The sequence below is a fragment of the Loxodonta africana genome, chromosome 4, assembly GCF_030014295.1.
Source record: "Loxodonta africana isolate mLoxAfr1 chromosome 4, mLoxAfr1.hap2, whole genome shotgun sequence".
Taxonomy (NCBI): Eukaryota; Metazoa; Chordata; class Mammalia; order Proboscidea; family Elephantidae; genus Loxodonta; species Loxodonta africana.
Window position 1 is genome coordinate 74,165,808 of NC_087345.1, and position 26,781 is coordinate 74,192,588.

Genomic DNA, 26,781 nt, shown 5'->3' on the forward strand with positions numbered 1-26,781 from the left:
GCCACACAGAACTCACAGATAATACTCATGATTATGGCATTTATTAGGGAAGTAACAGGTTACCGTTCAGGATTAGAAATGACTCAGAGTGACTCAGGATACAGTTCTTTGCTTAGGACAGCTTCTTTGTGGTGCCTGCAGGCAGGCCTCTCTCTGAACTTCAGCTTCTCAGCCCCTAAGTATCTCAACCTCCTAGCCTTGCCTATGCCCTGCTTGGGCAAGTGTTACAAAGCTCTTTTAGTTCTACTGACGTGTGTCCAAAGGTACCCCACTCTGCCAGCAGGCCTCCTGCCCAAAGGCGCTCAACTCTCTTGCTCCATGGGTTGACGCATACTCTGTAACCACCTTGTTTCATGGGTCAGGAAGCCCTCTATGCCATCTTGTGCCTGTCTCCTAGTTCTGCTGCCACCACTTCTCACCATTGCACCATCACTGGTGTTACAGCTCTCTCTCTCTTTCTCTGTGTCTCCTGAGTCTAGAAGATTTTCAGTGCAGGGACCCCAGGTCCAAAGGACATGCTCCACTCCCATTCTTCCACTCCTATCTGCCTCTAGGATGACTCATTTTAAACCTAGCGAGATGGAAAAACTGACCAATCCCTGTGTTAGGGTTGCATATACCTTATTTGCATGGCCCCAACCCCACAAGGATACCATGCAACTTTATTTGCATTATTAGCAAGCTAGCCAATCCCTTTGGTGGGCCACAAGCACCTTATTTACGTAGTCACACCCAGTCATTTGGTGGGAGTTACAAGACCATGGTGAGAAAGGCCATATAAAAGTGATCCATTGTACCACAGGGAAATAAGTAGAAGCTAATGCTGGCTCACAAATGCTAGCAGCAAAGTAATATTCAAAATTAATGTCAGTAATAATGCTAAAATTCTCCTTAAATTCTACACAAACCTGTATCTCTCTCCTTTGCTTCACCAATATATTATGTGTAACCATATGAAATTGCCGATATTTGATTGAATTGACCTACAAAAATAATTTAAGAAAGTTCAATCTAATAGTTACGTTCTGAAGTCAGTAAACTTTTTCGGAAATGGGGCAGATAGTAAATAATTTAGGCTTTGTTGGCCAGGCAGTCTGTGTTGCAGCTATTAACCCTACCAGTGTAGGGCAAAAACCACCATGGATGATAGGTAAACCAATGAAAGTGGTTGTGTTCCAATAAAACTTTATAAACACTGAAATTTGTATTTCATATAATTTTCACATGTCACAAATGCTCTTCTTTGGATTTCTTCAACTGTTTAACATAAAGGTAAAAATTATTGAATTTGCAAATATTTTGTTATATCTATTTTTACCACAACTGAAAAATAAAAAAGAATGAGGGAAAAAGAGAAAAAAATTGTTGAAACCATTCTTAGTACGTGAGCCATTCAAAAACTGTCAGTGATCTAGATTATGGCCCACAGACTGTAGTTTGCCAACCCCTGGTTAAGTTGAACTTTGCTGCCACTGCCTTTGTAATTTCTGATACCTCTGGACTTTCTGTTCACTGACTTAAAACCAATTTTATTATCTCACCCCCAAAACCACCCGCTCCCAAGACTGTTTTACCTTCTTATCTCCCTTCACGATCCATGGTACCTTGATCTGTTCATTCTGCCACTTTGGAGACCTGGGAATTCTCTTCTTTACCTCACGTCTCCTCCGCTACCCATGTCTATCAGGTTTTATTAGGTCTTCGTTCTGTCTCCTCTCTTTCCCTTCTCTTCCCTTTCATCCAGAGCCATTGTTTGGTCTGTAGCCTCTTTGCCTTTGTCATTTATCCTCCACTAGACCACTAGAAAAGGGAGCCCTGGTGGCACAGTGGTTAAAGCGCTTGGCTGCTAACTGAAAGGTCAGTGGTTCGAACATACCAGCCATTCCATGGGAGAAAGCTGCGGTAGTCTACTTACATAAAGATTTACAGCCTTGGAAACGCTATTGGGCAGTTCTACTCTTTCCTATAGCTTAATTTTGGTTTAGGCCACTAGAAAAGTGTGCTTGTGGCACAACATTTAAGTGCTTGGCTGCTAACGGAAAGGTTGGCAATTGGAACCTACCCAGTGTCCCTGCAGGAGAAACGTGGTGATCTGCTTCTGGAAAGATTAAGCCAAAAACAACAACAACAACAAACAGAAACCATTGCCATTGAGTCAATTCTGGCTCAAGAGGGCCCCTATAGGACAGAGGAGAACTACACCATAGGGCTTCCAAGGCTGTAATCTGTAGGGAAGGAGACTGCCACATCTTTGGAAGCGTGACTGGTGAGTTTGAACTGCTGACCTTTTGGTTAGCAGCCAATGCTTAACCATTGCGCCACAAGGACTCCTTCCATAAAGATTACAGCCTACAAAACCCTGTGGGGGAAATTCTGCTCTGTCACTTGTGATCTCCATGAGTCTAAATTGACTCCATAGTACCTGACAACAGCAACAGGTCCTAGAGTTATTTTTCTAAAACACTTTTGACCATATTAGTCTCTTGTTTAAACCAGGGCTTGGAACTGGTGTTTCCCAGCTTAGTCACATCAGAGGAAGCAGAACTGGAAGACAACCGAATTTTTAAAATTTGGATGAAGTGGAACAGTAACTGGAATGGGAAAAATTATGGGTCAAAGCCCTGCTAGAAACTTTATCTCCCTCCTAGAAAACATGGGCAATGTACACATTGCATAGCCACTAAATTTCTTGCCCTTCGGATTTTGAGCAGAGTCAGAAACAGCAGTGCCCTGCTCAAAGATGGCAGCTGACCGTGCCATTGTGAATGTGTGTCGTTCTCCACAGTCCTGCCAATAATCCATTTTCATGCATCAGACTCCTGAAAGGGCTCACTACACCTCTTCTGAGTTGGCGCATTCCAGAGCTTTGACCCGTAATTTTTCCCCTTCTGGTTATGATTCCAGGTCTGGTTTCACTTCTTTGGCCTTGACTGAACCAGTTCAAACTCATTCAAAGCACTGGTTTAAACAATCTTATTGTTTATAACCCATTGGTTATAAACCATAATAGGATAAGATTCCTGTAGAAATTCATGGTCTAATCCTGGGGCAGCTCCCTCACCAAGCCTGTACTTAGGTCATACCTAATCTCTTTTAATAAACTTCTACACCACCCTGTATTTTCATTGGCTGTTACTTTGCCCAAAGAAACTTTGCTCGTAGTTTCTCTACTGATTTCCTCCTTTACGCCATAAGACTGGTCTCAGGTGCCACCTCATCTGTGATACTTTCCCCAGCTCTTCTTTTGCAGAATGTCCTCCTCTAGGTTTTCAGATCCCTCGGGACACATACCTCAATTTTGGCCTCAATCCCAGCAAGTTCCAATTATTAGCAAGAAAGTCTCTCTACTATAGATGACTGTTAGCTCCGTGAGGACAGAAATCATGTTCTAGTCTTCTTGACTTATCTCGACTTAATTACACAATAAATATTTTTAAATTAATCATTTCAATCAATATATGATGTTACTAGTTGCCATTAAGTCAGCTCTGACTTGTGGCGGTCATATGTATATATAACAGAACAAAACATTGTCCATTTCTGTGCCATCTTCATGATCGTTGGTAGGTTTGAGTCAATTATTGTGGCTATTGTGTGAATCCATCTCATTGAGAGTTTCCCTCATCTTTGCTGACCCTTTACTGTACCAAATAGGATGTCCTTTACAAGAGATTGGTCTTTCCTAATGATATGTCTAAAGTAAGTGAGCCATAGCCTCACCATCCTCACTTTCATGGAGCATTGTGGTTGTATCGTTTCTCGGACTGATTTGTTTTCTCTTTTGGCAGTCCACACAACTGGACCAGTAAACAACATCATGATAACTGGAGAAATCAATGTATACTATGGTTATAATAACTTTCTTGGTTTACTCATAGAGTCACAAGATTTAATTGCAGGGCTGCAGACCCAGCTGGCTATGTGGCCAGGCTGATAACTTAAATGGAAGAAGTGGACAGTAAGGATTAGGGTGAGCCAGCGAGAACATGCCCTGTCTCATGGGGGCAGCTTCTCCTCACCTCCAGCCAGGTGTTGTCACACAGGAGTCGTCTGAATGTGTAGCCAGATATATTAGCTTTCAAGAGAGATGAGAAAGTGCAGTTTTTCATGTAAATATCCAGATTTAAAAAAAATTGGTAATTTACCTTCTTAAAAAAAAAACACTTTGTGGACAAAAAATTTAAAATAATCAACCTGTCCATGGGCAATATATGGCCCTTGGGATCCCAGTTTGCAATCTCTGATTGATCCCGTCTGTTCATTAGCCATGGACAGAGAGTAGAAGGTGTAAGGCTTCACAACTGGGAGGAAATGCACATGCTCCTTCCCTGGCCAGCATTTATTCTGCCTTCTCTACCATGTTGGCTTCTTTATGAGTTGGTCCTTAGTCACCTTCCAAAACATGAAAACCAAACACCACAAAGAATTCCATTTCATGCTGTAGTTTCCTCTTCTGGCAACACTTGACTATTAACTGAATTGGTTGGGATGACCTCCCCGTATCCCTCCGTCCCCTCCCACCCAGGGTGGTTGAAACAGTCCTAGGGGAAGCCATTACTCTTGATGGATGCTCCATTGGCTGTCCAGCTGGTTTTGCTGGTGGCTGTTATTAAAGGTTTGGGTTCCTAGCCAGAGCTGTGGTCTTCAGTACACCAGTAATGAGAGGTTATTTTCTCATTCAGAGCTAGGAATTAAGTTGTCCTTATGTTCCAGGCCATCTGGGTGGCCAGTAAGTACTTCAGAAACACTGCCTAAGAAGTTACCTAGAAAAGAGAATTTTAGTAATTGATAGCTGTATTTGGTCTTCCGTGAATGATTCATCCCCCTCCTCCCCTCACAGCATTTTGATATCTGCTTCTCAGTTGTATATGAATCAGCAATATCTCACTTCACCTGATGGCCTTTATAAAATAGCTCTTCCTTCTTAACCTGTAATTACCACCTGCTTAAGGAAACTCTGGTGGCATAGTGGTTAAGTGCTACAGCTGCTAAGAAAAGGTCAGCAGTTCGAATCTACCAGGCACTCCTTGGAAACTCTTATGGGGCAGTTCTGCCCCATCCTGTAGGGTCACTATGAGTTGGAATCGACTTGATGGTAGCGATTTTTTTTTAAAGCAGTGTTAAAGGAGCCCTGGTGATGCAGAGGGTAAAGCACTTGGATGCTAACAGAAAGGCCTGCAGTTCAAACCCAGCAGCCACTCTACAGGAGAAATATGTGGCAGTCTGCTCCTGTACAGATTTATAGCTGTGGCAACCCTATGAGGCAGCACCAGTCTGTATTATTGGGTCTCTATGAGTTTTTTTTATGAGTCAGAATTGACTCAAAGGCAGTTGGGGCGGTGTTAACACTTACGTAAATTTTTTAACTTAAAAGCAAAGCAACATAACAACCACAAAACAAAATTCTCTACTTGGTCTTTACCTGTGGTGTTAGCTCTGGGCCTGGGACCTGAGCTTTTGAGTCCAGGAGCCTGGGGACCCTGATATGGGTGTCTGTGAGCAGATCCAGGTAGGAATCTGAAACGTACTTCATAACCAGTGTACAGAGCAGTCACATGAGTGATTTGAGTGCATAACAACTTTGAGGAGGCAACTTAGAGGACTGAGGGAACTTGCTGTAGGTCCCTGTTCCCGGGGGAAGGGTCATGCTGTGCCATCTAAGGGCTCTCAATGCCTGGGGTGGGGGTGGGGGAGGCATGCATTTTTGAGGTCAGCAGAAGGATGCTGCTGGTAGAAAGAGGAGGGAGGGGTGAGAGGGGGAGATTTTCCTCTGACGTGAATGGCTGGATAAAGTCCCCAGGATGCAACAGAAGAGGCAGCTAGCTTTGTATTTGATACATTATTATTAAACAGTATATATAGAGTACTCACTATTGCCAGGTACTGTTACATACTTTTTTTGCTGTATGTGTCATTTAATTCTCACCACTCTTTTGCAGTTCTCTTCTGTTATCATCCCCATTTTAGAGGGTGAAAGGAACTTGCCCAAGAACAAGTTAGCAGTATTTGCAGACACCAAGTTTGCATTAGGTCTGTCTGACCCTTGTCCCTGTTCCCTGCTCTATGCTGAGTACCTTATGGGGTGGGAATGGAGTGGGGTGGTGTTTCATGACTTGGCACCTGTCAAGTGTTTAACATTGTACATGGCACATGCCAATCCTTTAGTAAATGTCAGCTGTGATTGTCCTTTGTTGACTGACTGCTTTCACATTGTGGGTTCTCTGGGCCAGTAGCCTTTATGACAAAGGCTCACTACTCGAGAATACCTATTTTCAGGAGCAGATTAACCAGCAAGCAAGGGCTTACTTGTGTTCACTTACTAATCGTAAACCCATGCAGACCTTGCTTACTGGGTATTCCGCCCTGCTTACTTTGTATTTATTAATCGGAATCAGTTATAGGTGTCATATCATCAGAAGAATATTGTTGAAGTCAAGTCTGTGGGCGGGTGAGAAGGAATATAACTTGATAATTTCACAGTTGCAACTAAAAGCAGGCGTTTCTGTGGAAATTCATGCAAAGTTGATTTTTAAAATTTATAACTAGAGTATTTTACAAACAGAAAGAAAGAAAATGTATCTCCCAAGTGTATGACTATAGCACAGAATGAATCCCTTGCTCTTCCTAAATAGGCTCTGCTACTATTTAGGTCATAGTTTCAAGCCATACCTTATAGACACATAGGAATTTTTTACTTCCAAGCCCTTTTAATTATGTGCTTACCTATTTTCATGAGGGTGAGGGTGGGAGGGAACTTAAATGTTTTGGTTCAGTGGAAGGTGGGCAGGTTAAAGCATTACATAACTGAATGTAAGGCGACCACTTATCATCAGGGCAGATGTGTCATGTTCTTCTAAGACTTGAAAGAACTAGACGTAAATTTTCCATATTGCAGAGACGGTGGCTATCCTTTTTCTCCTCACTAACTTGGATCTCTCATCCGCTAGCATTTCTTCCACCTGAATTTTAATCCTAACTTCAAAATTGCCCAGTTCTTTAAGATGACTAAAATATTACTGTCTGCCTACATGCACACATACAACTCATAAAATTTCATTTTAGCAAAGGAAACTGGGGTTTAGAGAAGTTAAGTAACTTGACCAAACATTCTGCCATTCCCTAACTGTGACTCATCATTAAAAAGAGAATAATGGTGCTAACTACTTCATAGAGTCTAAGAGAGAATTAAATGAGTAAATTAATATATGCAAAATGCTTACAAGTCCCTGGGTAGCACAAACGGCTAAGTGCTCAACTACTAACTGAAAGATTGACAGTTCCAGTCCACCCAGAGACACCTTGGAAGATAGGCGTGGCAGTCTCCTTCCAATCACAGTCTTGAAAACTCTATGGAGCAGTTCTGCTCTGCACATGTGAGGTCACCATGAGTCAGAATCAACTCAAAAGCAACGTAACAACAACAAAATGCATACAGCAGCCTTTGACACACGTACTCAAGAAATACAAGGTACTAATATTACTCCAGAAACTCTGGTGGCATAGTGGTTAGGTGCAACCACTGCTAACCAAAGGGCTAGCAGTTTGAATCCACCAGGTAGGTGCTCCTTGGAAAGTCTATGGGGCAGTTCTACTCTGTCCTGTAGGGCTGCTATGAGCTGGAATTGACTCGACAGCAGTGGTTTTTTTTTTTTTTTTTTAAATACTACTTCGGAAACCCTGGTGACATAGTAGCTAAGAGTTTGGCTGCTAACCAAAAGGTCTGCAGTTGGAATCCACCAGGCCCTCCTTGGAAACCCTAGGGGGCAGTTCTCCTCTGTCCTGTGGGGTTGCTAGGAGTCAGAATTGACTCGACAGCAACGGGTTTTGGGTACTTTTTTGTTTTTTAAATATTCACATCTAGGCAGTGGCAGAGTTGATTTTCTGATTTTATTCATTCAGCAAACACTGTTTTATTACCTCTAGTTCTAAAGATGTTTTCCCTCATTGTAGGAAGTTGGAAAATAACCTCACCAAAGTTATAACAACTCACGGTCTGTTACTTTGTTTTTAAGTCTCTAAAATAAGCATCAGAGGTAGCTACTGTTAGACAAAGAGTGCGTATGGTACGTACATTGGTTCCTGCTCTCTAGATAAGCCAGTTGCCAGCAGGTTGATTCTGACGCATGGTGACCCCGTGTGTGTCAGAGTAGAACTGTGCTCCATAGCGTTCTCAGTGTCTGTTTTATTTGGAAGTAGATTGCCAGGCCTTCCGAGGCACCTCTTTGTGGACTCAAACCTCCAAACTTTCACCTTAACTGTTTGCACCGCCCTCCCCCACCACCGCCAAGGGCTGAGCTCCTAAGATAGTGCTGACTTTACGCTGCAGCATAAAGCAAGAAGGAGGTGTAGCTATCATAATAACTATGCGTACGTTTAAAGAAATGGTTGCATCTGTAAATAGCAGGATGCTTCTCAGCTTGGAGAAAACCAAGTTTTTCTCAGTTTACTTTTAGAGGAATGAAAGTTTCATTTGCAATTTGAGAAACTAAGGATTTGCCTTTGAAGAACAAAATAAAATGTTTAAGTTGATAAAGATCAAACTTTTTAGAGCCAAAGTAAATTTAGAAGAATGCGGTCTTTCAACTTAAGCTGTGTGGAGATCGGAATTTGAAATAATATAAAATATGAGATAAAAATTGTTTAAAAAAAGTGGCATTAAATTAATATATTTTTAATCATCTGCATAATAATCAGATATCTGACTGAAATAGGCCTACAGGGCTGGGACTGCTGTCAACATTTCTGAGTTTTTGATACTTTATTAGTGTCATTCATAAGCTGAAGTCAACATGAAATGACAAAATAAGGTCTTCTACAGTTCTCTGGCTTTGATGAGTCACTGCAGAACAGCCTTCTGACCCAAGTGCCAACAAGAATAGATGCACAACAGAAAAATAGAACAACCCGAGAGTTGAAGCAGAAAGAGCTCCAAACTTCTCGTGTTCACAGCTCCACTGCGTTTAGCTATGCGACCTTGTGCAAGTCAGTCTCCCAGGGCTCTGGGTTTCTCATGCAAAAAATAAGGGGATTGTACTTTCTCGGGCTTCTTGCTGAAGTTCCCTGAGCTTCGAAGTTTAATATCCACAGAAAGAGGTACTTGTGTAATTATAGTAGCTTTATTGACTGTTGGGAACTGGCAGTGCCAGATGAGTCAGCCTGGCAGGTAGCTCTCGGAGATTGGTGATGCTTTTTTGGTTAAAAGCACTGACAGTAGCACAAGTTTAGGTGCCAGCGGTCAGGGTAATGCCAAGCTCCAGAAATGGCAGGTGGGATCTCGTACAGAGGGCAGTGTGAAGGGGATGGCTGTCATGAACTGGTTTTCCCAGCCTAACCTCCACTTCAGCTTTCCTTAAGGATAAGGTTCATTTGGGAGGCCATGGTAGTATAATATCATGATTCAGTAAGCAATCCACCCCACTCGTTTTGCTTGGGAAGTCACTACCAGTGACAGAAGAGGCAGGTGCTATTTCAAAACTCCCTCCTCTGCCTGGCTTGGTTCTCCAAGGATAGGCATAAAAGGAACTCTGGACAAATGCATGTTCTGTATTATGAGCTTCAGCCGCAAATCCCTAGTGACTGGGTCTGAATTACGCATGTGCCACCTAGGGACTGGTATATCCAAACCACGCATTCTTCTCCTTTTCTGCTGGACCCTTTCCAGGATCCCTGTAGCAGCCAAAGAAGCAAGGAACAGAATTCTGCCTTCTCTCAGACCTGGACCAGAGCTTGCCTAATCTGTGTATTCTCTGCACACGGCCCAGCTTGGCCTGTCTCAGACTGATGCAGGAGTCCCCGTGGAATAGTAGGCAGAGGTGGAGTTAGGGGCTCAAGGTAGGCCTCTTGCTAAATCCCAGCTGGGCCACTTCTTGGCTGTGGAACCTGAGGTAACTTACTTACGTTGGACAATAAATGTGGTAATATTAGTAGTCATCAAGAAGGTAGTCTTGTTATATCCTCAAGAATTCCATTTTATTCTCGAGCCCTGTGAAAACGACTCCACTTTGACGGAGACAAGTTGAAGGTGAGGCAGGAAAATAGAACTTTGGCACCTCCCTCCCACCCCAGGAGAGTGTGTGATAAGCACCAAAAGCAGATTTGACCCCACAGATCAACAAGGATTCCCACCTCTCTACATAGGCCATGCCTAGTTATTAATGTTGCTATAATAGAATTACCACAAGTGGGTGGCTTTAACAAACAAATGTATTTTCTAACAGTTTAGGAGGGCTTTGTTGTTGTTAGGTGCTGTCTGACTCATAGCAACCCTATATACAGCAGAACTAAATGCTGCTCAGTAAGTACTGCTCTGTCCTCACAATTTTTGCCATGTTTGAGCCCCTTGTTGCAGCCACTGAATCAATCCATATCCTTGAGAATCTTCCTCTTTTTCAGTGACCCTCTACTTTACCAAGCATGTTGTCCCTCTCCAGGGACTGGTTCCTCCTGATAAAATGTCCAAAGTGTATGAGATGCAGTCTCACCATCTTCACTTCTAAGGAGCATTCCTGGAGGCTAAAAGTCCAAATTCCGGGGGCCAGCTGTAGAGGAAGGCTATCTTTCTCTGTGGACTCTGGGAGAAGGTCCTTGTCTCTTCTCAACTTGTTTCTAGGTTTGTTGGTGATCTTCACGTGGTTGGTCGTCTTATCTTCCCTCATCTCTGCTAGCTTCTCTCGATGCCTAATCTGCTCTTTTATATCAAAAGAGATTGATTTAAGACACACCCTACAAAAAAGACACACCCTATACTAATACTGTCTAATTATAACAAAGAAACCCATTCCCAAATGGGATTATAACCACAGGTATAGGGGTTTACAATGCATGTTTTGGGGAGACACAATTCAATCCATAACAGGCTCCTAGAATAACGATTTTCAGATCTTAAAAGCAACAATCTACATTTTTTAAAATAAAATTTTGCATAAAATTGCAACAAGTAAAGAAGCCCCTTGTATATAAAAATATGCCTAAGTTAAAATTTATAATAAAGGAAATCAGAAAATGAAGCAATTTTGATTAATGTAGGAATGTGACATAGGGCAAATAACAGATGACTGTCAGTGGACTTTTTCTTAGAATGTAGTACAGATAAGTAGTTGCAAACAGTAATCTTTTTTTTTTTTTTTTTTAACAGTTCTTGCAATCAAGGGATATTGGTTAATTCGAAAGCTGCTCAACATACAGGCTAGCATATATATTGTTCACATGGGAATGAATTTTTAAATTATTAATTGAATGTATATGCATTTAAAAAATAAATTTAAAGTAAATGTTGAGATGTTTGAAACATTCCGTAGAATCCCAGGGTTTGGCAGAAGACGGCTTGAAACATACTCATAGATCTTGCAACATCCAATTCTCAATTTTCTCTCAGATTCCTATTTTGTTGTTACATGTATGTGCTGGCTTGGGGACTTCTATGCGATTTTCAATACTAAAACTATTTGGTGTAAAAACTGGTGAAATCTGAAAAAGGTCTGTAGTCTAGTTGACAGTGTTGTACAGATGTTACCACTGGGGTAGACTGAGTGAAGATACACAGGACTTTGTACTAGTTTTGCAACATACTGCTAGTCTATAATTTTTTTTTAGCTAAAAAGTCATCAAAAAATGATTTAAAAATTATCATCTTTTACTTGACTGTTTGCGGGGTATACAACCAGACACATGAATTGGTGCACTAGCACGTTTGTATGGTGGATTTCCATTTATCTTACCTTAAAAAAAGCATCTTTTCTTTCCTTGCCACTGAATTCTTTATACGCCACACTTACTCTGTCTCCTGTTCTGACACTGTTAAAGTTTCAGAAAGAACGCAGCCAATGGCAAGTCAATGAAAGCTCCCTTTTAGGAAATCCATTTTTTTTTTTTTTTAGTGGCTGCTTCATTACTTAAGAAGAAAACAGTGCTAAAACACAAGGGTTCAACTGATACGAAATAAGATGTGTGAGTGGCGTAGCATCTTTTCCTAAAGCATTCCTACACTTAAAATGTTTAGTAATTACGCCAAAGCAGTCTTAGCATGTTGCGATATTGTTATTATGCATCTGGGCATCCAAATCAGAGTGTCCCATAGCCCAGTGTGACAATGCAATGTGATAGTATCTCTCGAAGACACCCAACCTGTGCCACCACTAGGGTTGGTGTCACCCAGTGTGGTAACTCATGGTGTCACCCCCCAATATTGTAGCTAAAACACCAGAAAACGTAATAAAATCAGCAACTATAAAAACACCAGCAACAATGAAAACTGCAACGCGTGCTTGTAGCACGTGCAGATGAAACCACGTGATTCAAAGCATCATTGTAATTGGGTAATAATGACAGTTCTGACTGGAACACATTAGAAGGTTGAAAAGATAAATTAATATAAACTTGTCGCCTTGCAGGTCTATTGAAACATGTAAGCTGGGCTTACGAACAGAAACTTCTTGTTGTTATAACTAACCACAGGGATATATTTATAAAAAAACTAACAAATTTCTATTGAAACACTGTACAGAAATTTTATCGACAGTCATTTTGGTGTCACCTCTTCTGACAGTGTCATCCAGTTTGGTCTGCACCCACATGCTCCTCTAGTAACCCCACTGCACTCAGCAGAATTCCCTGTCTATTTTCATGGTAATTGCCAAAACATTCAGGCTGCAAATTAACCTTAACAAGGGATTGTTTCCTGTGTTTTGACTAGAATGGATTGGTGCTGCTGATGACATTAATCAGACACCTGTGAAGGTGAACCGAATTAATAATATCTTTAGTAAAATCTTTGGAAACCCTGGTGGCGTAGTGGTTAAGTGCTACAGCTGCTAACCAAAAGGTCAGCAGTTTTAAGTCCACCAGGCACTCCTTGGAAACTCTATGGACCAGTTCTACTCTGTCCTATAGGGTCGCTATGCATCGGAATTGACTTGATGGCAGTGTGTTTGGTTTTTGGTTTTTTTGGTTAGTAAAATTTTTAAGGAGCCCTGGTGGTACAGTGGTTAAGTGTTTGGCTGCCAACCAAAAGGTTGGCGGTTCAAACCCACCAGCCACTCTGCAGGAGAAAGATGTGGCAGTCTGCCTCCATAAAGATCTTATAGCCTTGGCAACTTTATGGGGCAGTTCTACCTTGTCCTGTAGCGCTGCTATGAGTCCAAATCGACTCAACAGCAGTGGGTTGGTTTAGTAGAATCTTTAGTTTGTATTAATATAATTCTATTTTTTTTTTAAACTCAGTTTATTCTGGAATGTAAAGTACCGAGATCATAAGGTCCTTTGGCATAAAGCAGGACTCAGGATTAAGTGGTTGACTACTAGCCGAGAAAGGTTGGCAGTTCTACTCTGCACACATGGGGTTGCTGTGAGTTAGAATTGACTCACCAGAACTAACAGCAACAACAGATTTGTGCCATCTCTGGGGACTACTTTGGCTTACCTTGGAGACAAGCTCTAAGCTCTCAGCTTCCTGAAAATCACTCTGCCTGACCAGTTTTTCTGGCTTCTTCTCCAGGGTTATCAATGCTGGAAAGAGCACACACAATGAAGACCAAGCCAGCTGTGAGGTGCTCACTGTGAAGAAGAAAGCAGGAGCCATTATCTCAACCCCAAACAGGAACTCATCTAAGAGACGGTCCTCCCTTCCCAACGGGGAAGGACTGCAACTAAAGGAGAACTCGGTAAGACCTTCCTTCATCCTTGGTTCTCAGGTGAGAGGTGCGATACACACTCGCCCCACTAAGATACTAGATCTTAATCCAGGGCGTGTAACAGAATAGAGACAAGCAATGTCTCTAGAGTTTCTGGTGTGGTGGGTTTATACTCAGGGCCTCACATGTTCAATACTCAAGGTGACATATATATGAAGAACTAACATTTAGGATTTTAACCTGAGTGGTGCAGTTAACTCTCTCAGCTACTAACCGGAAGGTCGGTGGTTTGAGCTCATGCAGAAGCACCTTGGAAGAAAGGCCTGGTTATCTACTTCCAAAAAATCAGCCGTTGAAAACTCTATGGAGCACAGTTCTATCCTGAATCTACTCAACAGCAATTGATTTTTTGGTTTTAAAGTAAATAGAACCCCCCATATTATATGTAGTCCTTGACGTTAAAATTTGTACATATAATGGTAACCTTTCAGATGATATGGAAGAAGCCGATTCTAGATTTTTGTGAATGCAACAATCCAGAAACCCCTCATGAGTGTGGAAATAACTCTTAGCCATTGCTTCATGGCTAACAACTCTTAGCCATACCCCTGCTATGACTTTGCCACTCTGTTCCCCTTGCCTGACCATTGTAATCATCCAGTTGGAGCCTGTGTATGACATCCTTCCCTAATTAATACTTGTTTCAATTGGACCAAAGCCTGTGCAGCCCATGTGGTAGCCCTATAGACTGAATGCCCTATTGACACACCATAAAGCATTTCCCCTCTCTCCACTTTCTGGAGCAAAACGCAGATATAACATTGGGAGATGCCAAAGAACCACTTCAAAAGAAGTAAAGAATGATTGGCACTCTGTCCATCGGCAGTTACCTTTTTCTAGGGAAAGGTGTTTGCTGGGAAAATCAAATGCTGGATGGAGTAAACCAAATGTGACCACTTATGCTAATAATCTTCAGGATAATTTTGTATATAATTTTTATAGGAATTCAGAGGCCTAGGAATCTCCTTTTAGTCTAAGAAACAGCATCTCATTGCATTTATGGTCAGGGAATAAAAGTGAGAGTGCTGATTTATTTTGTTAGTACTAGTTCAACCTAGAGTTAAAAAACACAGCGACCTATGGAGACTGGTCAGTTATGCTTGTTTTCAAGACTGAAGGAAGCGTTGATAAGCCTCTCCAGGGTTTTAGCTGAAGATTCTCCCCAAAGAGGCATTGTTGAGGACCCTAACGGGCAGTATAGAATAACAGTGTTTAAATGCACAGGCTCTAGAGTAAGATGGTTATGGGTAGTCCCCCACGTAGAAGCTATTTAATTTGGGGACAGTTATTTGTTCTTTGAGCCTAAGTTTCCTGGTATAATAGGATAATACTAAAAGGTATAATAGTAATAACTACCAAATATGGTAGAAACAGGCTGGTTGGAAATATTAAATCCAAGAATCAAGTAAAGTGTTGAGCCAATGCCTTAATTAATAAGCCCTCAGTAAACTTTAGCAACTGTTATTCTGAAGTCAGTCCCACTTCTATCATTCTCTGTGGGTAATACCCACTGAATTGTGTACATTTATTCATTTGTAAATTGCAGATCGCACAATTCCTTCATACTACTTTACAGGATTTGTTTTTTAAATTGTGCTTTAGGTGAAAGTTTAGAGCACAAATTAGTTTCTTATTCAAAATTGTTTTGTGACACTAGTTGCAATCCCTGCAGTGTGTCAACATTCTTCCCCTTTCCCCCATGGATTGCTCGTGTCCATTGATCCAGTTTTCCTGTCCCTTCCTGCCTCCTTGTCTTTGTTTTTGGGAAGATGTTGTCCATTTGGTCTCATATACTTGATTGAACTAAGAAGCACATTCTCATGTGTATTGTTTGTTTTGTGGGCCTGTCTAATCCTTGGCTGAAAGGTGAACTTCAGAAGTGGCTTCATTTTGAGTTAACAGGGTTTCTGGGGGACCATAGTCTTGGGGGTTCCTCCAGCCTCTGTCAGACCAGTAAGTCTGGTCTTTTTTGGTGAATTTTAATTTTGTTCTATGTTTTTCTCCAGCTCTGTCCGGGACTCTCTGTTGTGATCCCTGTCAGCAGTTGGTGGTGGTAGCCAGGCACCATCTAGTTTGTCTTGGCTCAAGCTGGTGGAGGCTGTGGTTCATGTGGTCCATTAGTCCTTTGGAGTAATCTTTCCATTGTGTCTTTGGTTTTCTTCATTCTCCTTGCTTTAGATGAGGTTGCACCAGTAGGCGTATCTTAGACCGCCGCTCACAAGCTTTTAAGACCCCAGACCTTACTCATCAAAGCAGGATGTAGAACATTTTCTTTATGAACTATGTTATGCCTATTGACCTGGATGTCCCCCAAGACCATGGTTCCCAGCCCTCAATCCTAGTAACTTGGTCCCTCAAGGTGTGTGGATGTTTCTAGGAAGCTTCTGTGTCTTTGCCTTGGTGAAGTTGTGCTGACTTCCCCATGTTATGTGTTGTGTGTCCCTTCGCCAAAGTTAACACTTGTCTAGTTAGTGGTTTGTCCTCCCTATCCCTCCCCTCCCTCGTAAACATCAAAGATTGTTTTTTTCTGTGTGTAAACCTTTTCTTGAGTTTTTATAATAGTTGTCTCATAAGATTTGTCGGTTTGTGATTGACTAATTTCACTCAGCATAATGGCCTCCAGATTCATCCATTTTGTTTGATGTTTCATGGATTCCACATTGTTCTTTATCGTTGCGTAGTATTCCATTGTGTGTATGTACCAGTTGGTTTATCCATTCATCTGTTGATGGGCACTTATTTCCATCTTTTTTGCTATTGTGAATTATGCTACAATAAACATGTCTATCAGTGTGACAGCTCTAGATTTCTCTAGGACATATTCTTAGGTGTGGGATTGCTGGATCTTATGGTATTTCTTTTTCTAGCTTTTTTAAGGAGACACCATATCATTTTCCATAGTGATTGCACAATTTTACATTCCCACCAGCAGTGCATAAGAGTTCCAGTTTCCCTGCAACCTCTCCAACATTTGTTATTTGTTGTTTTTTTGATTCGTGCCAGTAATGTCGGGATGAGATGGTATCTTATTGTAGTTTTGATTTGCATTTAACCAAAAGGTCAGCAGTTCAAATCCACCCTCCACTCCTTGGAAACCCTATGTGGGGCAGTTCTGTTCTGTCCAGTAGGGTCAGAATGAGTCGGAATCAACTCGGCGACGATGGATCTGAGTTGGAACCCTGGTGGCATAGTGTTAATAACTCGGCTGCTAACCAAAAGGTCAGCAGTTCAAATCCACCAGCCGCTCCTTGGAAACCCTATGGAGCAGTTCTGCTGTGTCCTAGAGGTTTGCTATAAGTCCGAATTGACTCAACAGCAATGAGTTTTTGGGTTCAATGGCTAATTATCACGAGCATCATGTGTCTGTTAGCTGCCTGAATTTCTTCTTCGGTGAAGTGTCTGTTGATGTCCTTTGCCATTTTTTAATTGGATTATTTGTCTTTTTGCTGTTGAGTTGTTGAAATATTCTATAGATTTTAGAGATTAGACCCTTATCAGATGTGTCATAACCAAAAACTTTTTCCCAGCCTGTGGGTTCTCTTTTTGCTCTTTTGGTGAAGTCCTTTGATGAACATAAGTATTTAGTTTTTAGGAGCTCCCAGTTATCTAGGTTATCTTCTATCATTTGTACATTATTAGTTATGGTTTGTATTCTATTTATGCTATGTACTAATGCCCCTAGCATTGTCCCTATTTTTTCTTCCATGATGTTTATAGTTTAGGTTTTAGATTTAGGTCTTTGATTCATTTTGAGTTTGTTTTTGTGTATGATGTGAGTTATGGATCCTGTTTCATTTTTTTACAGATGAACATCTAGTTTTTCTGGCACCATTTGTTAAATGGTCTGTCTTTTCCCCACTTAATGGACTTCGGTCCTTTGTCAAAGATCAGCTGATCATAGGTGGATGGATTTACATCTGGGATCTTGATTCTGTGCTATTGGTCTGTGTGCCTGTTGTTGTACCAGTACCAGGCTGTTTTGACTGCTGTGGCTATATAGTAGGTTTTGAGATACAGGATTCTTTTAAGGATTGAATTATTATTGGAAAAGGCTCTAAAAATGTGAGGCATTAATGACAATAAGATATGGGTGTTAGTGACTTAATGTTGCTCCTTCCCTTAATATTTCTCCCCTGCCACTGGGATATAAAGCAGACTGACTCACTGTAGTGATTTCTGCAAAAATAGTCTTGACATTTGGTCCATTGCCAGCTGGTGATGGCATTTTTCCTTGTTGGTTAGTTCCCCCAAAAAATAGAACAGGGGTAACTTCTTAACTTCCTGTCCTCAAGAACATTGTAACCAGTGCATAAATGCTTCAGGAGGCAGCCATGACCCTTCCTGCAGTGGCTTTGAGCCTCTGTGGGATCCGTGCTCCAGGAGGCAGCAAGGAGCTACCAACAGAGTTAGGCCCTGAACCTCGATTTCCTGCATCAGCCTCAGCAGATTCACTTCTATCTGCCTTATGTATCAGGCTTCTCGTTAGAATTTAAGAGCTGTAGTACTTTTTAAACACGTAAAAACCAGGATCTAGTGTGCCAGATCAGTAACTGCACAAATATTTACTGAGCACCTGCTGTGTACCATGAACTGGATGCCAGGGATTCAACAGTGGACAAAACAGACAGACAGCTCTACCCACAAGGAGCTAACAGCCATTGAGGAAGACAAGCAAACAATTGAAATGTATAGTGTGCAGATGATAAATGCTATGAAGGAAAACAAAGTAAGGAAGCAGGAATAGGTAGTGTGGGATGAGGGCAATGGATTGTGGTTTTAAATAGGATGGTTAGAGTTAGAGTAGGCATCACTGAGAAGGTGACATTTGAGCAGACCTGAAGGTGAGGGAACAAGCTATGTAGCTATTTGAAGAAAGGGCATACTCACACTTTGGTATAAGGAAAGCAAGTGTGCAGGTCTGGTGTTCTGAAAAATCAGCAAGGAGGCTGCAGAGAGAGTAGATCCTGGGTTGCAGGAGATGATGTCTGACCTCTTGTTCTTGGGTCTTGAGTAGGTTCTTATCTGCCATCTTGCCTGCCAGTCTTGGAATTCATTGGTTTTTGCAGCCTGTGAGCAAGAGCCCTGCTCTCTGCCGATTTTGGGTTCGCCAGCTCCTGTGGCTACATTAATCAGGAGAAGCCTCTAGCCTGACCCATCCTTGATATAAATCTCTCTTTATAAATATTTATATGCTTTACTGATTTTGCTTCTCTAGAGAACTCAGCCCAAGACACAGATCAATACTTTTAGGGATTCATCCAGCCTCACTGGCTCCAGAAGGTGTGGATTCCATGAGAATTTGGAACTCTCTACCGCATTTTCCCCCTTTTGTCGTTGAAAGGCTTTAAAGAGTCTATACACTGATTGTGGTCCACGGGTGAAAACTAACTTTTCCACTGTCTTTTGTTTTTCAATTCCAAATATCTAGTCAGCATTAAGAATAAGATAAAAGAGGAGGATACCATATAACTTCTCTCTGATGTAGGAGAAAGAGTTAACTCATAAAGATAACTTATAACCTTGGTAGTAAGAAGTGCATGCCCTTATGTGATATGTTTGGGTGAGAGAGATTCTCATGGCAATAACCAGGATATTACCTCCCCCTACATCTGACCGTATTTGGAACAGACTGTTTCTGGCTTAAGCCTAGACTTCTGGACACATGCATTCCAATTCTGTTTCCTTAGGAGCACCCTTATGTTGTTTAATTTAGTCAAAACACATCAAAGTGTGTGGCTTCAGTATCTGTTAGTTCAGTGTCTAATTACAATAACAGGAGATGGCTGTGTCAGCATCATGGCCAAGTTCATCAGCAGGGGAGATGAAAGCTGATTATCTTTCTCAGTAGAAGACAGGAAAGCACTGTGGGAATTCAAGGCAAATAGGATCAAATCGGGGCAGGGAGAAGTAAAAGGGAAATGAGAAGGGGCTATTTCAGCTCTCTGAACTGAAGATTTACCATTCTTTTCATCTGCTTTTTGTAAGAAGGACTCCTTCACCCCCAGAACATTTAGTGAAGGTCATTTCCAGTTACACAGTGGTGGCTCTTTTGGAATATTTGACCGTCACCTTGCAGTCTGTTCCTTGCAATGATAAAGAGCAATCAATGTAACTGACCTTTTATTCCTCTCATTGTGCTCATTACTTTAAATTTTTGCTCTTAATTAAGCTCTTTGATTTGTGCATGTCAAGAAAACCGAACTTTCTATTTATCTACTTAGATTTTTTTTTGAAGCAGGAGTGCAATGTTTTCTTTCAAAACTCTTTTATCTCTTAGTTACAGGCACATAGAACTCTTGGCAGTGATTAAGAAGGATGACCTTTGCAACCAGGAATTGACTAGGCTGATATCAGCTAGAGTAACCTCACAGTTCCCACCTCCGTGGGTGTTGGCTTACCCTCAACACCAGGTTTGATCAAGATGTATGTAGTAGCTGAGAACACAGCAAAAACTTGATTCTACAGTAGATTTTCCCACCGTGACAAATGTTAAAAACTAAAAGGAAATAAATCGTGTTGTGTGGAAATTTTTCTCTGCTTCAGTTTAATCTGACTTCCCCACAGCTATAGGTGGGAAGAACATTGACAAAGGCAGTAAGCTCTTGAGATTTTTTCTTTTCCTTAAAAAAAAAAAAAAAAACGCATAGCATTCATGTGTCAGACACTGATCTTAGTGCTTTGCAAATATTGATTTAACCTCATACTTAATGTAAGCTCATAATATATACATATAACCTTATAGGTATGTAATTTTATTATCTTTATTTTACAGATAAGGAAGCTGAGGCACAGAGGGAGTAGATAAGTTGCTCAAGGCCAGACAGCTAGAAAGTGTGCAGTTTGGATTCAACCCAGGCAATCTGGCATCAGAGTCTATACTTCCAGCTACCATACCATGCTGCCCCTTTATCCATTATCAGTTGGAAAATGTGGCAGGAAAATATATATGTTGTTTTTGTAAGGTGCTGTCGAGTTGGTTCTGACTCATAGCGACCCTATGCACAACAGAACAAAACACTGCCCAGTTCTGTGCCATCCTCACAATCATTGCTATGTTTGAGCCCATTGTCGTAGCCACTGTGTCAGTCCATCTGTCTTCCTCTTTTTCACTGACCCTCAACTTTACTAAGCGTGATGTCCTTCTCCGGGGACTGATCCCTCCGGATAACATGTCCAAAGTATGTGAGACGAAGTCTCGCCTTCCTCACTTCTAAGGAGCATGCTGGCTGTACTTCTTATGAGACAGCCTTGTTTGTTCTTCCGGCAGTCCATGGTATATTCAGTGTTCTTCGCCTACACCATAATTCAAAGGCAACAATTCTTCAGTCTTCCTTATTCATTGTACAGCTTTCGCATGCATATGAGGCAATCAAAAATATCTGTCATGGCTTGGGTCAGGCACACCTTAGTCCTCAAAGTGACATCCTTGTTTTTTAACACTTTAAAGAGGTCTTTTGTAGCTGATTTGCCCAGTGCAGTGCGTCTTTTGACTTCTTGACTGTTGCTTCCATGGGTGTTAATTGTGGATCCAAGTAAAATGAAATCCCAGACAAAGTCAGTCTTTGTTTATCATGGTGTCTCTTATTGGCCCAGTTGTGAGGATTTTTTTTTCTGTATATTGAGGTGTAATCCATACTGAAGGCTGTAGTCTTTGATCTTCATCAGTAAGTGCTTCAAGTCGTCTTTGCTTTCAGCAAGCAAGGTTGTGTCGTCTGCATATTGCAGGTTGTTAATGAGTCTTTCACCAATCCTGATGGCACATTCTTTTTCATATAGTCCAGCTTCTTGGATTATTTGCTCAGCATACAGATTGAATAAGTATGGGGAAAGGATGCCACCCTTAGGCACACCTTTCTTGATTTTAAACCATGCACCTTCCAGTATTACGGCAATATGCAAGCTACCACAGTACGACAAACTGACAGACATGTAGTGTCTGCCTTGTTTTTCTGGCTCTGCACCTCTAACAGGCTGCAGTCTTACCATTTTTCTATTGTGCTCTATTATTGGAAAATATTTGAGTTTTCCTTCTCTGACAGGTTTCAGCCTTACATAGGTTCCGGCCTTCACAGGTTTTACTGTACACCTACTCCTCACTTATCAACTCTCTCATTATCCAACACTTCACATTTACAACAGTAGTAAAAAACATACTTATCTGACTAATTTTTTGCATTAACGACATATATCTGGCAGTAATGAACACCCTAGGTGTGAGGCAAGAGTAACGCTGGCTGTGATGGTTAAGGTTGTGTGTCAGCTCGGTTGGGCCTTGATTCTCAGTGCTTTGACAGTTATGTAATGGTGTAATTTGGCAGTTAGGTATTGATGTGGTCCTCCATTTTCCCATAATGTCAGTTTTCACATAACGACCTGGACGTTAGAAGCTAACAGTGTCAATAAGTGAGGGTTGGGTGTATATATGTAGACACACACACACACACATATATATATTTTAAGTAATGACCTAGTATGTATGTATGTATATCTATGTTTTAAGTAATGACCTAGTATGTATTTTAAGTAATGACCTAGCATGTATGTATGTATATCTATATGTTTGTGTGTATCTATGTATATATGTGTATGTATGTATGTATGTTATGGAGCCCTGGTGGTGCAGTGGTTAAGAGCTATGCCTGCTAACCAAAAGATCAGCAGTTTGAATCTACAAGCTGCTCCTTGTAAACCATATGGGGCAGTTTTACTCTGTCCTATAGGGTTGCTAGGAGTCAGAATCGACTGAAAAGCAACAAGTTTATGTATGCTATAATAATGCCAGCTGTTTTAACAACCCCCACATTGCAGTGGCTTAACTCAATGGAACTTTAGCTCTTACGCATGTAGCAGTCAGCAACAGTGAGTGTTCTGGTGAGGTAGATCTCCTCCAAGAGGTGATTCAGAGCTCCAATTTTTTCTGTCTCTTGGCTCTATCATCCCCAAGTCCTCAGAGTCATCTGCTGATCTTTGCCATCAAGCCAGCAGATGGGGGAAGAGAGAGAGTGGAGGTAGTGTGCAGGAGGCTTTTATGGGCCAAGCCTGGAAATCTTCCTAACACTCTGCCCACAGCCTACTGCCTGGCCATTCCTCACTAAGAGGTAAATGTAGGCCAGCCATGTGCCAAGAGGAGAAAGAACCGTGTTTGCTGAAGAACAACCCAATCTCTTGCAATTACATATTCATAGAAAAATATAGAATGGTTGAACTTCCCTGTGATTTGTTCCTTTATTATTGTTTAAGAACCCTCTTTATTCCTAATAGTGCTTTTTGCCTTGCCATTTTATATAGATAAGCCAGCTTTATTTAGACCAATAGTATTTCTTGTATCTTTTTTTATCATTCTTTTTATTTCAGCTTTTAATTAATTATACCAAAGAGAAGACACATAAAGTTTCTCGTAAGTTAAATCAGGATTTAAAGAAACTACACTAAGAATTTGAATGAAAATAAAATAATAATATGAGGACTCTTTTTCTTGCCATCTTCTTGATTCATTCACTGTCATCATCACTGTCATGATGGTATGTAGAAAGGAGTAAAGGACACATTCCTGAACAGATTTTCATCCCTTCTTTCTTGTTATCCAGGTACAGAAACTTTGGCTAGTTGGGAAGCCAAGAGCTTAGCTCAGGAGCAGGCTATCAACTCAGAAAACTGGATAGCAGCTCTTACGGACTTAGGTGAAGAGCAGAACGGAAAGTGCTCATTATCTTACTGTCCTTGTTGTCCCTTTGCCTTACTGAACACTCTTATAGAAAGACCACTTCGGCATAAACCATGGCAAGAAGAAAAAGCTTTCCATAAGAGTTTTAAAAGCTTAGTTTATTAACTTGTCAGAGATAATTCCTGAGCTGATTTATCAGTCTAGAATAAACCATAACACAAATTAGCCAAAACTGTTGCAAGATTTATATTTCTTATCTCCCAGCAATTAACTTAATACTTATTTAAAATATGAGACTAAATTGCCATTTAAAAACAAAAACCAAACTTAACAAAACTTAACCTGCATCTTAAAAAAAAAAAACAAACCCATTACTGTGGGGCCAATTTCAACTCATAGCAACTCTATAGGACAGAGTAGAACTGCCCTATAGGGTTTCCAAGGCTATAAATCGCTACAGAAGCTGACTGTCACATCTTTGTCCCACAGGGCAGCTGGTGGGTTTCAACCACCAACCTTTCACTTAGCAGCTAAGTGCCTTAACCACTGCACTACCAGGGCTTCACTAACCTATATCTTACTGCCACGTAATGTGAGAGGAATTAAATCAAAGAAGTCTGCATATTCCTCCTCAGACAAGTGGTAGCTGTGCATAGGGTGCGTTGGTCAGAATCAAACCTGAGTCTCTCTCATAAAACCAAAGAATTCTACCATAGTGTTTATTATATGCCAGGCATTGTTTTGAGTGTCTTTCACACATTAACTCATTGTCTTGCTAAGAGCAAAGACTCCGTGCTATCATTAACTTATATCTCAAGGCATAGTTCATCATTAACAATGGTTGATATAATTCCATATTTCAGACTGTCTCTGGGCATTTCAGATTCTTTTGGCTAGATATTATTGTCAGGTATGACTAGATCAGATCATCATTACTGAGAGTAAGAAATCCTAGCTCTGACAAGTTCTTATTTGCTCATGTTTTCTTCCAGCACTTCCTTGACGATAATTCTTTTCAGCAGTTTAGCCACTTTGTGAGGGATAATTTAGTTTAAAACTTAGTACTATAGCCCATAAAGCTACTTAGTTAGGGGCACAGGTACACAGCCATAGGTCTCAATAAAAACCTAACCCATGCTGCTGAATCGATTCTGACTCATGGCGACCCCAAGTGCTATGGGGTAGAACTGCACCATAAGGTTTTCTTGGCTGAAATCTTAACAGATGCAAAACTAGTGAATGTGCCCAAGTGCCCAAGTTCCATGCATGACCTGGGGACATCTGCCTTACCTACCACACGAGGGCGCCAGTGTCAGTCGGTATGAGAAACACTAACCCTGTACCCAGTGCCACTGAGTGGATTCTGACTCAGCAACCCTATAGGACAGAGTAGAACTGTCCCACAGAGTTTCCAAGGAGCACCTGGCGGATTCGAACTGCCAACCCTTTGGTTAGCAGCCGTAGCACTTAACCGCTATGCCACCAGGGTTTCCATGAGAAATACTAGTAAAGCTTAATTCCTTATTTTTACATTAAAAAAAAAAAAAAAGAAAGAAAGGATTTCTAGTTTCCCCTGTTACTGATTAGTCAGTTTTCAACTCTGCCTCAGGTATAGATACCCCGCTGTGGTGAACACTCATTTAGAGAAAGGAGAAGGGATTTAGAGCTTTAGAGTGCTATGTTGTAGGTAAGGGAGAAGGCAAAGCCCCTATTTCCTTAAACTGATACAAAACATGTCAAATCTCATTCCTTGGTTTTCCGTATATTTCCTGCCTCAAGTCTCTAGCATTTCTGTCAGGCTTCACAGGGGACGTCTGAGACTATGCCTAGCATGTCCGCCCCACCTTCCTTGTCAGCACACCATAAGGTTTGTCAGAAGGGCTGGTACCTCATTTCCTCCCAGATGGCTCACCAGAGCCTGCATTTTGCAGGCATTTATGGCTGCAGGTTCTCTGGAGTTAAGGGGCTGGAGACATGGCTCATATTTCAGTAGGGCTAAAATTTAGGCTATGATTTTTGATATCCTTGGTTGCCTGTGCTATAGCTATGCCTGAAGCTGAATGAACATCAACTGCTTGTAGCTAAAATCATTTAAACTTCTTGTTCAGTAGATAAACTTCTGTTTGGAGCAGTCTTAAATTTGTGGAAAGGCCCAAGAATCCCTTCCCAGATAGAGCTTGTTAATTTAAATTCTGGCATTATACCTGATCATGGAAAGGGGAAATAAAAAATAAGTAGTATTATAAAAAGCAGCTTCTAGAACTTTTGAGAAAAGGGCATGTGACATTTGGGCATACTCTAGAGAAATCCTAAAAAGAAATTATAAACTTTAAACTCCCAATTTGTCACCTTCTGGAATATTCCTTTGCCTGACTGTAGATATATTCCTAAAAAGTAAGTGTATGTGTGTGTTATAAATTTGATATAAGAACTAATTTCTTTTTGGTAAATGAAGTGATTTAGAATGCAATTGGAAAACCACTTGAAAGGAATCCTTTGGTAAGGTATAAGTAAAAACTAAAAACCCATTGCCACCGAGTTGATTCCAACTCATAGCAACCCTATAGGATAGAGTAGAGCTGCCCCATAGGGTTTCCAAGGAGCGACTAGTGAATTTGAACTGCCGACCTTTTGGTCAGCAGCCAGACTCTTAACCACTGCACCAGCAGGGCTCCAAGGTGTAAGTGGTGGCTGCCAAACTGAACTGTGTGGTAAGTCAGGTAAGTGCCCAATAGTTTTCTTAAAGGGGAACACACTTTTAACTCATGTTGATGTGGAGCAAAAAAAACAAGGTCAACATATGTTAAAATATAACATTACTATTATAGAGCATGTTACTCTAAAATTGAAGGGTCTCATTTTTCAGGTATAGAATTTACATCTTGTACTGGTGCCCTAGCAACATTTTCTGATACTAACAGAAGAGGAATACTGGGTTCCTGCCCAGAAGCTTTAGCATCTGTTGATGACCCAGGACATAACATGTGATTACTAGTAAGCAATGAAAAAATTAAAATAATGCAAGCAACTCTCAAGCACTAGAGGTGGGAAGATTAATTAGACAAAATTGTGTGATGTTAGAAAGATCCCTTAACTTGGAGTCTGAAGAACTGGGCTCAAATCCTGGTCCTACAACATACCGGTAAAGTTTCTTACACTGTCTGTGTTCCTCTTACACCATGGTAAAACAGGATAATGATGCCCGTTCTTATGGAGGTGGTGTGGGGATTAAACCAGGTGAACATACTTAGCACAGTGCCTGACACAGTAGGTGCTCGATAAATGTCCTTTGAACTTAGACTTCCCAGAGAGAAGGAGGTTGTATAAGAAGAGTAGAAGAGACAGAAGTTATACAGTGGAGGGAGATGAGCATCCAGTTTGGTGGAGCTGAAAGTGAGCTGAGCATGTAGGTTGGCCTCCCGGGGTAAG

The 26,781-nt window shown here is 41.1% G+C and overlaps 1 protein-coding gene across 8 annotated transcripts in view; it reads left to right on the plus strand.

The window, feature by feature from the left end:
- The window catches only part of PPM1H (protein phosphatase, Mg2+/Mn2+ dependent 1H), a 328,683-nt gene that overhangs the window by 107,556 nt on the left and 194,346 nt on the right, over positions 1 to 26,781 (plus strand). For all 8 annotated transcript variants that reach the window (XM_064283939.1, XM_064283941.1, XM_064283943.1 and 5 more), the window contains exon 2: positions 13,493 to 13,658. In XM_064283939.1, coding sequence (XP_064140009.1) covers positions 13,493 to 13,658 — 166 coding nt within the window. The remainder of the gene's footprint in view (positions 1 to 13,492; positions 13,659 to 26,781) is intronic.